This window comes from Pteronotus mesoamericanus, unplaced genomic scaffold (assembly GCF_021234165.1).
Source record: "Pteronotus mesoamericanus isolate MK-2021 breed Mesoamerican mustached bat unplaced genomic scaffold, CSHL_Meso_final contig_265, whole genome shotgun sequence".
Lineage (NCBI taxonomy): Eukaryota > Metazoa > Chordata > Mammalia > Chiroptera > Mormoopidae > Pteronotus > Pteronotus mesoamericanus.
Window position 1 is genome coordinate 1737807 of NW_026555113.1, and position 16187 is coordinate 1753993.

Sequence of the window (16187 nt, forward strand, 5' to 3'; positions counted from 1 at the left end):
TAATCCTACATCCACCTTCCTTGCTAAATTTTCTAAATTGAATTAACAATTTATCTTCAGATTCTATAGGATTTTTCAATAGACAACATCATCCGTTAATAATGACTTTTGTTTGTGTCTTCGATTTTTCCTTTTCTTGTCTAACTTGTACCGGTAACGAATTCCACTACACTGGTACTTATTTTTAGAAATAAAAATATTTAAGTTGGCATCTAAATTTTAAAGTACCACTAAGAACACGGTGGATTCCTTATCAGGGTAAGGACATTCCCTCTAGCTCCTCACCAGTGTTTCAGCCGCAAACGGCCACTGACTGGCTGGCGTGCGCCCGGTGCCCATGCGGGCGCGCGCTGAGGTCCTCGCCCACGCTCTGGACCGCAACCCCGGGCGCACGTTCTTCTAACGAGCCCACTGGACCCGGCCCCACGCGCAGCGCCAGCTGTTCCCAAAGGCCTGGTCATCCTGGAGGCCCTCTCGGCCTCTCAGCTCAGAGCTCTGTCCCGCCCGTTCTCTCTGCCATCGGGACAGTGGGCCGAGGCCCGGGCGGGGGTCTCAGGAGCTCCCACCCCGCGGACGCTGGCCGGCACTGGCCGACCCGCACAGGCCAGGGCGCGCATCCCTGGCTCCCGCCGCAGCAAGGGCCCTGCCGTCGGCCGGCCGCACCCACGCACAGGTGCCTCCTGTCCCTCTTGTCCCTCACCAGCAGAGCCACCAGGTCTCAGGTTTTGTTATGGCCACACCCAGGGAGAACCTGGAGAATCCAGGTCCACTTAGACAACGGGAGATGTTCCACTCACGCTGCTCACAAACATCAAACCAAACACCTCCAATGAGACAACAGAGCACAGCGGGCGGGGCTGCCTCATGCACAGGGAGGGGCAATGCACAGGGTCCTACAGGGGCACCACCGCCCAGGGTCCCCCCGGCGACCCCTCCCCCGCAGAGACGCCGACCCGCCGACCCACTGTGTCTGCTGTGAATCTGCCCCGCTGCCCAGCCACACCCCCGCACCCAGCACCCAGATGCAGCATCGGGTCTCTGCTCCCTTCCGAGTCTTGGACCATTTTTCCCGCACCTGGAAATTGATGTTCATGAGCTGAATTATTCAAGGAAGGACATAAAATATATGTACACATCAATTATAATTATACACTAATCCAAGCACAAATGTTGACAGGTAATTCTGTAATGATATAAAATACAATGCAGGGTTAATTGACTTTCTCTAAAGTTATTTCGATTAAAATATTAATAAAGAACTGACAGAAGTCGCAATACACAGGAAAATCAGCCCAAATCTGCCACCTCGCCAGTGTGCACTGGGCAAGGCTCGTCAGAGGCAGGAGCACTGGCCAGCGCAGGCGCGGTGACACGGCGCGGTGGGGGAAGACGTGCCGGAACCTCAAGGAGGGCTCTCGGAGCCCTGCGTTGGAAAGGCACCTCTTGAAACATCACCGAGGCCCGGGGGGCGGGGGCAAACGGCTCTGGAGCTGAAGAGCGGAGGCCAGAGGACAGGGCCCACCCCAGCCTGACGGGCCGGAGCAGAGGCCCCCGCCGGCTACCACCACGCCGCTACAGTGCTGCCGGTCACGGCCGGCCCGCCCAACAGGGTGAGAGAGCGCGCGCGGTCGGGACGTCGGCGCGAACGAGCCGCACGGTGACAGACAAGCTCAGGCTTCACATCGGCCAACGCGTCAGAGATCAGAAGATTAACACAGCGACGTGACAAATAAATGAATTTACAGACAAATAAATATGAGTTTAAAAGCCAAATAAATACAAGAGTTTAACAATCTAAACTCCGGCCTCTTGGGCGAGCCCTGGTCCCCAGCTCTGTGCTGTACGTCACAGCCATGTAAACAGCTCTCCAGTTAGACTTAAAGCTGACATTTAATTTTACTTTCAAATAAAGTTCTTTCTAACCAAGGGTGGACAGTTTTCAATTCCCTCAAAAAAGTTCCAGAAAAGAGACTATAATCGACAATGACTATCTCATAAAATTGTTTCATGAATATTGGAAGTATTAGGGCCAGTTTAATGAAAAGTACAATTACTTTAAAATCTAAACCTGGTGATTTTTTATTTCCTCCCTACCAAAAGTTTTCCTCATTTAATAAAGAGCCCTGGATTATGAGACATTTGCTAGCAATTTAATCATCATATAAAATAAAGTTTGAAGTTTAGCTACCTATTAAACATAATACCTGTTTTTACAACCTATACGGGCGAAAGATAAAAAGTCAACCGCACGGCCGACGGTCTGAGTCACCACGACGTCTCAGATGGGCCATCATCAGCAGTGAGCCCGCGCGCCCCCTCCTGGTGTGCCGGCACCGGCTGCCCCCGAGCCCCACCTCAGCGCGCCCCCGGTCCCCGGACTCCTCCCGTGTCGTGCCGGGCACTCTGCCAGCAACGGGCAGGGACCACGCCCTGCGGCAGGGCTCTGACGGCACGGGGGACCCCCAGCCCCTCTCCCAGATGGAGACCCCACGGCGTGCGCCACGAGCCCCAGGTCAGGACGGGAAGAGCCGGGTCCCAGGCCCCGCCTCTGGGAGCCGGAGCTCACCCTCTGCCACCGCACCACCGTGCAAGTGCGGCGGCGAGCTGGCCTGCAAACAGGACGCTCCCGTTCTGCGAGAGCGCGAGAGGGCGGGGGTGCTCGTCGCAGTCCGATCCAGCGCATCCGACTGCCGCAGAGAGCAGGGGCCGGGCGGCCTGAACGAACACAGCGCCGTTCCTGACATCACAATTCCTTCCCTCCAATACGCAGTTGTCCTAAGAACAGTGACAAAGTTAACACCAGTCCGCGAAGTGGGTGATTTTGTTTAAAATCTTTATAAACTCAAGTAAGTTTTAAATGCAGTAAGTGCACTGTCTCCCTCAAAACAACACATGCGCCCTTCCCTGAGACGCTGCACCCAGCAGCTGCCCCAGGCGCGTCTCCACGGAGGGCGGCCGCTCCCACGGGGTCCTCGCGCCGCCCCCGCCGCCGCCGCGCCACCGGGTGGTTTGGAGATGTTCACACTTGTCCACGCCGTCTCTCTGGAAAAGCCGGCCCCCGCACTGGGGAGGGTCAAGGAATTCTGTGAGCACATCACGGAATGATTTTTCGTCGAAGGTGTTGGGAGAATCACAGTGACACATAACAACAGTCATGCGCTATGACTGCATTTTCCGTCATAAACTCCAAGATCAAAACGCGACCCTGGGCGAGGCTCCTGGAGGCCTCCCAGCAGGAGTTTCCCCCCTCGCATGCGACTTCCTCTCACCCCCAGAGACCAAACCAAATATGCGCTTGTGCCACTAACACTAAGCAGCACTTCCTTAATCGCTCATTTCCAACAATTTATGGATGATCAGTGGCAAAAACGAGCCAAAATAATGAAAGAGCGCCATGAAAGCCCCCGCGACAGCGCGGGGCTTCCTCCTCGGGCCTGCGTCTCCGTCGGACGGAGGCCTGACACGGATTAGCCGCGGGGGGAGCCGTCTGGCCGTAAACTACAGTACAAGGTCACTTTTATGGAAGTTCGCCAAGAGGGACATAAACCAGGACAGTTTCAAACTGTGACACAGGACAGAGGCATATGAAAGCGATCCCTGACCCTCGTGCGCGGGGCCGCCGTGGCGCTCGGCTTTATGGGCCTTCCAGCACCAGCACCGCTGTTCGCTCCACCTGGCCGGTCCAATTAATTAGGAAAGGAAGTCACCTCCGATTCTGTACTTTCTGCTTTTATTATCAAGCACTCCGTTTGAAGTTTCAGGAGTTAACCTCTTAATCCCACAGCGCGCGTGCTATGCTCTGGACGCTCAGGGACGTCTGGGTCGTTGGGTAATTGGTCAGGATGTTGCTGTCACTTAGGTTAAACTTTATGCTATGACTTCAAATCAAAGATCGGCCTTAAGGGGAGGCACAGGGTAAAGTGACTCCCAGAAACACCTTTGGTTTTGAATTCATCTATCATAGATGAGGTTTCTTTTCATTTTCATCATGTTGTTGAATGTTTTCCTCATGACACCTGAATTCAAAATAAGGTGGTAAAATACAATACGAAAAAAATCACATTCCTAGCTCCCACTCGAACCCTGGCTGAGGGTCAACTATCAGGGCTCCTTATGACTGTCGTGAGGCAAACGCCTTCAGACGTCACCCAGGTAATCACAGGGGTCTCTCCGAGGCGCAGCGGGCAGCGGACAACACAAAGCCATCTGCGCAGTGACCAGGAAATGCGCTGTCGGCCCTGGGACCCTCAGACCCTGGTGACTGTATGTCTCAGTGACCCAGACAAAAACTGCAGAGAAAGCATCTCTCACCACAAGACAAACAAAACCCAGCAAGATGCGACCTTTTTATCAGAGTTGAAGCATTAAGATGTAGGTATGGGGTCAGGTTCAAATCCACACGAACACATACATTGCTTGATACAATTACACATGGCAGGCAAATAACCTAAAGTTGATCAACATTTCACTTCCAACAATAAGCTAGAGTTCCAAGATAAAAGTGACCTTCTCACTAAAAAAAAAAAAAAAAGGCGCTTTATCAAAACCACTTACACTCTCCTGCCCTTGAGACTGTAAAGAGCAGGAGCCGCACAGAGACGGGCCCTAAAACAGAAGCACACGCCGCAGCGAGGAGACAGCGGAAAGGCTGTTTAAGGCCCTTAAAAGGACAGGGTCAGCCCCCCAGGCCTAAACTGTCCTGTTTGAATTAACATAGTGGTTTAATTAAAAACTAAGTAGAGAATTCTGCTTAATTTGATTTTCAATTCAAGCTCTGCATCCGCCCGTGGCTAGTGGCCAATTTCCGCATCTCGGCATGCCATGCAAGGGGCCGTTTTAAAATCGGTCGCCCAGGGGAATCAACGGGAGGACGGCGGGGCCATGTGCCACGCAGGGGCTCCCCCCAGACTGCGCCGCAGTAAAACCGCACCAGGAGGGTGGCCAAGGGGGTAAAGGGACTGGAACTCGACCGTGTTACAAGTCTGTCATTACGCGAACCGTGGTGCTGCGCCTACCAATTAGGGGTGTTTGCTAAGCTCTCCTCAGGATCGCTGGGGACCAACGTGTCAAACGTCACCAGGGCGCAGAGAGCTTCAAAGGGACGCACGGAAATGCACGGCCTGCCAGCCAGCTGTGCGGGACGGCAGCTGCCCCAGGCGGGCAGGGCCGGGCAGGGCGGGCGACCACGGCGCGGCCCGCGATGCCATGCACGGGCTGCGGGTTGAGCCCCGTCGGGGACCCGCGCCTGTCACACCCATGACCGTGGGCACAGGGAGGCCAGACGCCGACAGGCCCGGGCAGGCCCCACATGCCCACGCGGGACAGGGCGGCACGAGGAGCCCCGCCACGTGCGTGCGAGCGACCTCAAACCAGAAACACGCGAGCACCGTGGATGACACGCTCCGGCCCCCTCAACGGTGCCACTCCCGAGCACTCCCAGGAAGTCCAGACGCTCCGGCCTTCAGGCCTGCTGGACTCCGCATCCGTCTGTGCGGTTTCAAAATGGGAATCGTGACCTGAATTTTAAAACTGCCTGAGACAGTAAAGAGTTCAGCGCTGACTGCCCCACACGACACCGGCATTTCCTCCCACAGAACCTCACTGGCCGGAGCCACTGAGCCCCAGGCCAGTGGCAGTGCCGGCCAGCAGCTCCTGAGCTGCGCGCCGGGCCACGGGCTTTGCTTTCCAGGATTGCTCCTCCCGCCTGACCTTGAACCACGCAGCGAGGTCGCTGATCACCACCGCCACGCCCACGTTACGGGGGAAACTCCACGACTGAGGCAGGCCAGCCTGGTCATCCGCCTGCCACCTCCGCACCCTACCCTCCCAGGCCCCCCAGCACACACACCCCCTCTCCCCGGCCTCCAGGCCACACCCCGCGTCCTCCTCCCTGCCAGCACCACAGACCACGAGGACCCCGGCGGAGACGGCGGCCGTCCCCAGCGCTGCCTGCACCCGCCTTTCCAGGCCCGGGCAGCGTGCACTCAGTCAGGCGGTCGCGCCCACGGCTCCCCGGGCCATTCCCTCGCCGCGTCCCTCCCCTGCGATCCCCAGCGGAGCTGGCAACCCCAAGGGCTTCTGACGGCAGTAACATAGTCAATGATGTGCTTGAAAAAGAAAACTCTTTCAGTCGGGTAGAGAGAGACTGGAAGTAAAAAATTTACAGGAAAGAGTTCTACACAATTGTAGGTGCAAAATATACTGGGTAGGCCAAGAAGTCCATATGGTTTTTTCTTATAAAATAAAAGACATACTTTTCATGTTTACCAATAACTTTATTGATTCGGATATTTTTAATATGTCCACTATCTCCTGTTTGGTATTATGTTGATTGTTCTCAATTAATGTCTCGATTTGATTGCCACCAACTTCAGCTGGTCTGCCGGACTGTGTGGGGCATTGTCCAGAGGAATCTCCAGCACGAGACTCCACAAACCACTTCTGACACGTTCGACCTGTCACAGCACCTTCTCCACACACCGCGCAGATCTTTTTTAGTATTTCAGCAGCGTTTTTACCTTTCTTGAAATAATAAAGCAAAACATGCCAAAAATGTTGCGTATTTTCTTCCATCTTCAATATTTAAATGGCCGCGCAAAAACTCACCCGTTTTGATGTTATTTCTGAACGCAGGCCGATAGGACAGCTGTCACAATACAATCTCACAAACTTGTTTCGAATGAAGTTAAAGAAAACCAAGCTGCTGGAGCCATCGCCCAGAGAAAAACACACGCACTTTTTGGCCGGCCCAGCACTTCACTGAGAACAACCCTAACCCATGAAAGCCCGTGCCCTCCACGTCAGGCAGGAGTGTCTGCGAAGCCAGCCACCCCGGGGGCCCCGCAGGCTTCGGACCGCAGAGCCGCCTCCCGGCCATGCGCGCAGACGCCGGGCAGACACACGGCCGCAGCCCCGGGGTGAGCCCCCGGCCCGCGCGCGCGCTGTCTCCGCGGCTCCTCACAGCCGCCACGCACAGGCCTGCCATGGGCACGCCCCAGGGCTTAAAACCAGAGAGCTGCCAGCACGTGAGACTGAACAACTCCCCCCCAGAACCCACAGTGACAGCCCCCAGGACAGCGAAGCGCGCGGTTCACAGCCTCCCCGCCAGACCCAGGCAGCTGGCCTTACAGTGTCGTTCAAGGATGAGACACACGGCGCAGCACTTCCGCTCCAGGCATTGCCGTGGGAACAGAACTAAGAGTTAAAAGGTATGTTGTGCCTATAAATAAACTGCAACACTAGAACTCATTGTATCAAGTCTAAGGGTCACCCCGACAGCATTAGCTACCTAAACCTTCGCACTATACTCCACACGTTCACAGCAAAGAGCTCCACAGGCTATAAACAGAAACTCCCGTCCTCTCCTGCCCACCTGCGCCCGCCAGGGCCGACGCGGTCGGGGCGCCTGGGGAGCCGAGCCAGGGCGGGGCTCTCGTGAGCTCAGTCTGGTCCTTTCCACCTCCCACCCCGTCCTGTCTCCCCCGGACTCGCAGCACGACACTCGTGAGGCGGGAACACGCTGCAGCCCCGAGTCCACAGGGAAGTCACTCCCATCGAGGCACCTCCAGGAGCCTGCGCCAGGCCTCAGACGGCGCAGGGGGGCGGGGCGGGTGCACGCGGGGCGGGGGTGGGGGGGGTGGCGGCCGCCTCGGGGGTGCCCGTCTCCACAGGCGTCCCCCCAGCCCACGCAGCCTGCGGGCGCACTCAGAGGTCCAAGGCAACTTTTGCCCTGTGGACAGAGTAGTTCAACAAGCAGTATCACTAATATGACTGTTAAAGTTATTAATTATATTAATAAGATGTTACAAATTGAAACTTTTTACATTCTAGTCAAAATGGCCAATTTTTTATAGCTCAACGGTGAATCACACTGACTTCTCCATTTAACTAATCTGACTCCAACACCCACAGGGCACTCACCTTTTTCAGGCCAGCAAAGCCTTCCGACTCCAGGAAGAAGAAGGCAAAGGGCATCAAGACAAACAGACAGAGGTTGGAGCAGAGAGAGACGAGGTTCCACAAACCTGCAGGGGCGACCAGAGGACAGGTTAGCACCCGCGGCCCTGCCAGAGGGGCGCCCACGCTGGGCCGCGACCTCGGTCAGAGCTACACATGTTTTTTCAAACTTGCAATGTTTGTCTTCAAAAGAGCTATACTTTTTAATAGTAGAAATAAATGTAAGCTTGAAGAGAGCGGCCTAACAAATGACCTAACCCTACAAATCAGAAAGCAATTATTTAAACTGTGTGTAACTCTGTGGTATGTATCTACTGGTAAAAGCCAGTACAGAAATTAATTTTTCCTCATGCCCTAAAATACACTGAAGATATGACATATGCAGAAGCCCAAAGACACAGCCTCTATAGACACAGTGGCACCTGAATATTTAAATTAGAGCTACTAGCATTTATTGAGCACTTAATAAATGCCAGATACTCTACTAACATTTTACATGCATAATCTCACTTAATTTAAGCCTCATTAAAACCCCAAAAGCAGCCACTAGCATTCCCCAAGCCCTGACGCGCCAAGCGCTATTCCACGTGGTCCAGAGCAGGGCGCACGCCCGTTTTCCCGGCGCAGCGCCGCCGGCCGGGCTGCAGCAAGGGGGCCGCCGGCCGGGCCGCCCGCGCACACCCACAGCTGCGGTTTCTAGGAAGCGGCACATCACAGACGTCTCAGCGAAGCGACTCCAAGTGGGAAAGAAAAGGGAGACAGGCAGGCGCGCCCCCACCACCTTCCCCCTCGTGGCACAGTCGTCACTCTTAGAAAACCACAGTGAAACGCAACTAAGACTGGATTGAGGAAAAGAGAACTTCGTGTGTGTCCTTGGGGCAGGACTTGGCCCGACATCGCCTTCTTTTTCAAAATGAAACACTGCAACTTAAAACTGATTTCAAAATGATGGCTGTGCTCTTTATAAAATGTATAAAATCCAGAGTCAAAGATGAAACCGGCTACAATTACAATTCAGCGCTTCTGACATGGGCAACGGCTGTCCCTTCCACCACCAGACCCCTCCGCCCGCTCCCAGGAACGGCCACGGTCCCGGCGTGGCCAACGCGGGCCAGCTCCGCGGAGCTCTCGGTGAGCACCGGCCTCTCCCCCGTCTCCCCGTCTCCCCTCCTGCCCAGTGTGTCAGCTCTCGCTTTTGGTCACCAGCAGTGGACACATGTCGCCCTCCCTCAAAGGTGCTGGGTGCAGCACCATCCGCACGCGTGGCCTAGGCGCCCGCAGCCCCGGGCACAGCTGTGCCCTCCAGGTCGAGCGCGCAAGCTTTCGGCGTGCGGGCCTCTCCTTGGCTCGGCCGCATTTCACCTCTGTGCGGCTTCCACGCGAACAACCCCCAGACACGCGGCGCAACTCTGATCGGTATGACTTGAACGATTATGTGACACGTCAGAGAGCCATGGCTGTTCTGTGCTGCTTCGTGTAGGCAAGGTGGAGAACAGAAATCCCACTTTTAAATCACTTGTGTTGAAAAGACAGAAGTCAGTGTATTCAACTTACACAAGGTAGCTTCAGTCCAATGACACACCTCACAGTAACCCCCGAAACTGAGAAACGCCGTCGGGGGCCCGGGAGGGCCCGCACACCCGAGCACGCCCCGGGCGCTCTGGGCACCCCCCGACCCTCCGCGGACCGCGGGGCCTGTCTCACGGATGGCGTCCAGGTGTGGAAACATGCCACGCTTCGCGGAGCGCTGCCACGTGCCAGGCCGCGCACGCCTCCGCTGCCCCCCGCCGCCCGCTAAGTCGCTGCCTGCAGACTTAGCAGAAGAAAGCTCCCCAGGGCATGCGTCAGCTTCCCCGTGCCAGCCTCCGTGCCAGGGGTCAGTCCCTGAGTTGGACGGATGGGCTTGACATCCCGTGTCACCAAATGTTAACAAGGAAACACCCTCTGTGTAAAAGCTCATGGCCCAGACTAAGGGAGGAGAGATTGAGAATTCTCGATTGTCAGTGCAAAATGAGGGAAACCACAACACGTATAAAAGGAAAAACCCTAATTTTAACTGAGTTATAATGGACATAACTACCCAAAGTGCCCAATTTCACAAATTTAGGCAGAGGTGCTAGCAGTGACAGCAGGGCCAGGACCAAGGCCCGCCCCCTCCCAGCCCGCACTCCCGGCCGCCGCCACACCTCGCCCCTCCTCCAGACAGCCCCCGAGCCTGCGGGGTGGAAAGGGCTGTATTGTCCAGGATTTTACATACACGGTATGTGTAATCTGTACCTTGGCTTTTGTCTGGCTTCTGTCACTGAGCACAATTCCTTGAGATTTTTCAACACTGCGACAGGTATTAGCGTGTCCTTTGCATGAGTCATACCGAATTCGGTCCCCGGCAAACCGGGTCGTTCCCAGTGTGCGACTGCCCCCGCCGAACCCGCTCTGCGCCCCCTCGGCCAAGTCTCGCTAAGGACCCCCGCTTTCCTCTCCTTGGGGCACGTGCGGGGGCATGGAGGGGCCAGACCGCAGAGCAGGCGTGCGTTCGCCGTGCTGAGAAACCGCGGAAATGCTTTCCAAAGCAGCTGCGTACTTTTACATTCCCAGCAGCGGCGTTCCAATTTCATCTGCATTTTGCCAAAATAGGGTCTGAGTGATCTCTTTAGCCTCCGCCACTTAAGAATGTTAGCTTGCACCTCCCTCACGTGCAAGGAGGGCTGTGAACATCGTCTCACAGACACACTTGCCACGTGTTGCGTCTGGCCTTTGGGGACACCGCTCCGCCTCTGCGGCCTGCTGGTGACCGGTGTTCGCTTGCACGCCCCGAGTTTGGCAAGCTCCTGGCCCCTCTGAACACGAGTCCCTCATCAGCTGTGTCACCCACAGACACTGCCTGCCGGTCTCACGCTGTCCTCGTCCCCTCAGCAGTTTGTTTCAAAGAACAAAATTTCTTAATTTTGATAATGTCCAATGTATCAACTTTTTTAAATCATGCTTTAATGGGTAATTTCTACCCAAGAAATCACAGCCCAGTCCTCCATGCTCACACAGACTTCCTCCTGGGGTTCTTCTACGTGGGGTACACTTTTAGGATTTACATTCAAGTCTACAATTCTTTGAATTGCGTTTTGCAGATGATGCCAGGTATGGAGAGAAGTTCATTTTTTATCTATGGTTATCCAATTGTTCTAACACCGTTTGTGGAAAATACCCTTTTCCCACCAAGTCACCTTTGCACTTTTGTTGAAAGTAAATTGACAGTAGACACATGTGGATATACAAGGCCTGTCCAGGAAGTATATCTATCCATCTAATGAAAAAGAGACCTTAACTGAAGATACAAGAAACACTGTACATAAGACAATGACACCTCAGTCCCCTTCAAAGCAGACACCTTGGGACCTCACACAGTTCTTCCAGTCGCCATCAGCTGCCCCATCGTATTTTCTTGTATCTCACATGTGGCCTGAAATCTCTTTCCTTTCAAAGGTGATTTTAGTTTTGGGAGAAGCCAGAAGTCTCAGGCACCAAATCTGGGCTGTCGTACGGCTGAGTTGTCTGAGTGATTTGATGTTTCGCCAAAAAACTCTGCATGAGACAAGATGCATGAGCGGATGTGTTGTCATGATGAAGCTGCCAATCACTGGCTGCCCACGGCTGCGGCCTCTGAGTCATCCCAATAGTTCCCATGGAGGAATGTTCAAGCTTAATGCAAAATTGGATGCAGATTCGTTACTCTTCTCGCTCAGTCATTTTGAATGTGACGGCCACACAGCACACATGCTCACTCAAGGGCATCTACCGCCCCCACTGACTAGTACAGCGAAGTCGTCATTGTTCACACATGCGCATTCCAGTCCACTCTCCTTGGCTGCCAGGTGACATCAATGTTGTACGAGTCATTCTTGATATATTAACAATGGCTGGGCTCTTTCCAGACAGGCCTATTCCTGGACTCTGTTTTGCTGAGTTGATGTATTTGTCTATCTTTACACTGATGCTACACGGTCTCAATTACCACGGCTTTAAAATAGTCTTTGGCCCTGGCTAGTATGGCTCAGTGGATTGAGCACCAGCCAGAGAACCAAAGGGTTGTCGGTTCAATTCCCATTCAGGGCACACGCCTGGGTTATGGACCTGGTCCCCAGCAGGGGGCACGTGAGAAGCAACCACACATGCATGTTTCTCTTCCTCTCTTTCTCCCTCCCTTCCCCTCTCTAAAAATAAATAAATAAAGTCTTTGAGTCAAGTACTAAGGCCTCTAGCTTTGTTTTCTTTCAAAGTTGTTTTGTTAATTCTAAATTCTTTGAATTCCCATCTGAATCTTAGCTCAGATGGTCAATTCCTGCCCAAAAGGGCCTGCTGGGGTAGTGACCAGGACTGTGCCGAAGCCACAGGTCAGTGCGGGGAGAAGTGACATCTGAACAGCACTGTCCTCTGGCCATGAGCACGGCCTGCACCTCCCGCTGCTGTGGGGCGCTGCCTGTGCTCAGCAGGGCTCACAGTGCAGTGTGCAGGCCCACACGTCCCTAAGTATTTCATCTTTTTGACGCCACTGTACTTAACTGGCCTTGGTTCTTACATCAATTTCTAATTTTTCATTGCTAGCATACAGAAACGCAAGCAAGTTTTGTATATTAATGTTGTATCCCAAAACCTTACAAAATTCACTTACTGGTTCTAATAGCTTTTTTATGATAAATCCCACAATATCACCTACCATAGACAATCATATTGTCCATTACTAGAGTTTCTTTCTCCTTTCTAACCTGAATGCTATTTGTTAAAACACACCAGAACGACGCTGCCCGCGAGGGGTGAGAGGACACGCGTGCCCCGCCCCGATCTCGGGGGGAAGCATCAGTCTTTCCCTGGGGAGCGTGAGGCCGCCTGCAGGGTGTTCTGGATGCTCTGCATCAGGACGAGGAAGTTCCCTCTCCTGCCCAGTTGGCTGAGAGATTTTTATCGAGAAAGAACGCTGAATTCTGTCCGATGCCTTTTCTGCATACATGGTGATGACCATGGCTTTTTTAGGATGTGGACAGGGTAAGCTGCAGTCATTGATTTTTCTCAAGTGCCATGGTGCATTATCCTTTTTCCTTTTTCTATATTGTTATACTTGACTGGCTACAATTTTGTTTACAATATATGGATCTATGTTTGGGAGGGACACAGGTCTGCAGTTTTCATGGGACGTCCATCTCATTTTGGTGTCGGGGTGATGCTGGCCTCAAGGAGCTAGGAAACGTCCCCTTGTTTTCAATTTTCTGAAAAGGTCTGTGTAGAACAGGCATTATTCCCCCTTGAATGTCTGGCAGGCCCGGCAGCGAGGCCCTCTTCGCCTGGTGTCATTTAGGAGAGGAACGTCTGCAGCCTGTTCACCACGGCGAGAGGGATGCGGAAAGTCCTGCCAGGCGAGCAATGGCTCCATTTCTTGAAATTGTTGCATTTATTTGGATAACAACGTTCCTAATAGGCACTAATTATCTCTTTAATGGCTGAGACTGTGTGGTGATGTCATCTTTCTCATTCCTGACACGGATAATTGGTGTCTTTTATTATTTTTTGCTTATCAGCTATATTGATCTTCTCACTGATTTCCTGTATTTTCTATTTCACTGATTTCTCTTCTCATCTTTTTTTTTAATTTCCCATCTTCTTTGGGATTTATTTTCCCTCCTTTGTTTGTTTCTTAAGGTGGAAACTGTAGAAACTAATTTGACACTTCTCTTTCTCAAACGTTCATTTCAGTGCTATAAACATTTTGAAATGATTTTTTTCCACTTTTATTAGTTCAAAGTACTTTCGAACTTCCCTTTTGACTTCTCTGACCTATGCATTATTGCGAAGTATGTAATTTAGTTACCAAATACTTGAGGGATTTTCCAGATGTTTCTGTCACTGACTCCCGTTTAATTTCATCATTGCCAGAGAACTTATCTTGTATGACTTAAATCCTTCTGAAAGTACATAGACTTATTTATGGCACTGGATATGGGTTTCTTAATAAATGTTCCCAGCGTGCGTGAAAAAAATGTGTTCTAATAACTGCAAATTAGGCCAAGTTGTTTCAGAGTGTTATTCACCTCTTCCATATTCTTAGTTTTTCCTTTCTACGTGTCCTACCAATTACTGAAAAGGGGATTTAGCTCTATCAGAATATAACTGTGATTCTGACTACTAATCCTTTCATTTCTGTTTTCGCTTCACATATTGAACAGGTGCCATCACCACGTTCTGTTGAGGCACGAACCCCTCACCACTGCGGAGTGACCTCTCCAGCCCTCACCCTCTGCCGGTGGTAACACACCCGGCCTGGCTCCCCTGCGCTGCGGTGAGCAGGGTGCGCCCTTCTCCTCCCATCGCTGCTCGCCTGCTGTGTCTTCAGCGCTGACCCTGCGGGGTTCCCATCCACGCCGCCCGGCCGGCTCTGCCCTCGCCCGGTGCCCAGGCCGCAGGCGCCCCGGGGACGCCAGGCGAAGGCTGCCAACGGCTCTGCTTCCCACTTGCCCACCGTCCTGCCGCCCTCGCCCCGCTTCCCTGGGCCCCTCCGGATCGGCTCTTCCTAAGATGCCCCTCCGTGTCCTTCGTTTGCTGACTGGCCGGGCCTGCTCGCTGCGCAGTGCGCAGGGCCTGGGGCTGCCCCGCACGCCTCCGGCTCACCGCTCGCCTCCCCAGCAGGACCGCTCACGGGCAGCCGGGCACTCCATGTCGGCGCGTCTTCTGTTCTTTCCTTCCGCCTTTGTGCTTCTGTCATTGCACGTTTTGGTTATGTGTTATAAAACTCGCAATGCACTGCTGCGACTTTTTATATAAAAACCTTTTAACGAGACACATAACAAAGGAAAACTATTACGTTTCCCCAAGGACTGCACTTCTCGGGCAGGAGGTCCAGACCCCGGTCCCCCAGGGCCGCCGCCGCCGCAGGGACGCACTTTGTGCGGTACAGTCCGCTGGGATGGACCTTCACTTTCGGAGGATCTGACCCTGTCTTTGCCTTTGTCTTGGAAAACCATCCTTGCGGGAATTAGGCTGGCAGGTCATTGTCATCGGGCTGGCATTCTTCCCCATGAGAAATGCGCCAATTCTTACCTTGCTCCTCTGTGCTTGTGTGCCTTTTTCTTGAATGCTTTTAAGCCGGCTCTTTGTCGCCGGCTCTGACCAGCCCGATGGCGTCTCTCGGAAGAGCTCCCTGCGCGCGGGGCCGGCTGGGCTTCTGGAGCGCTGGGTTTACAGGTTTCGCCTGGCGTTAAGTTCTCAGACACTTCTCTTGCCCCGCCTCCTCCAGGAGCACCGCACCCCGATGTCCCAGTCGGCAGTCGGCTCTCTGTCACTCTCCCCGCTGGGTGTGCCTCCCTCTCGCCCGTTTTCCTACCGCTCCTTCCCGCGCTCATGTTTGCGTGCACGCGCCCCACGCCGCCTTCACACGTTCAGCTTCGATGCAGCGCCCACTGTTCCACCGAGCCCAGCAAAGCACGGCGCCCACCCGTCCAAGGCTGAAGGACCCCTGGAGCCCCCACGGCGGGAACCAGGGAGCGGCCCTCCTTGCTCGGGTGGGGCTGCAGGACTTCGGAGGGGCACTCAGCCCTCCCCTTCCGGTTCGTCCGGTGTAAACAGGCCCCGCCCCGGCCCCCCGGGGCTCTCGGGCAGCAAGAGGAGAAACAGCGCCCCCGCGGGGTAGACGGACGCCAGTGCTCCGCCCCCTCCCCGCCCCCCCACGCCCCGGCCCCGCAAACATCTCAACACCCCCAAAGGGCGGGAACTGAAGAATTCCACCAACGCGCACCAACGGCGAGGCCAGGCACGGACCAGAGAATGGTGTCAGCTGCGGCTCAAGTTAGCTCTCAATCCTGTCCTTACGGACACGTTCTCCCTGCCCTGACTAATGCGGCTCAGCGGCTTGGGCATCATCCGGGAAAGGGCAAGGTGGCCGGTTCGCGCGCCAGCAGGGCCCAGGCCTGGGTGGCGGGCAGGTGCCTGGCTGGGACCCATGGGAGAGGCCACCAATCGACAATGATTCTCTCACTCGTCAATGTTCCTCTCCCTCTTTCTCCTTCCCTTCCCCCCCCTCAAAGTAAATAAAATCTTAAAGAAAATATTCTAATTTCACGAAAAAAGCTTACACAACAAAAACGTGTATACGTGACATTAAAAATATTTAAAAACAATGACAGAAAAATTGGCATAGAAAAGAAACTGCAAAGAAATACACCAAATTATTAACAATGTGACTGTAATGGAAT

The 16187-nt window shown here is 53.8% G+C and overlaps 1 protein-coding gene across 1 annotated transcript in view; it reads right to left on the reverse strand.

Moving 5' to 3' along the window:
* The window catches only part of LMBR1 (limb development membrane protein 1), a 70812-nt gene that overhangs the window by 35054 nt on the left and 19571 nt on the right, over positions 1 to 16187 (reverse strand). Inside the window, exon 5 of the mRNA XM_054574782.1 lies at positions 7921 to 8024. Within this exon, the coding sequence (XP_054430757.1) occupies positions 7921 to 8024 (104 nt within the window). The remainder of the gene's footprint in view (positions 1 to 7920; positions 8025 to 16187) is intronic.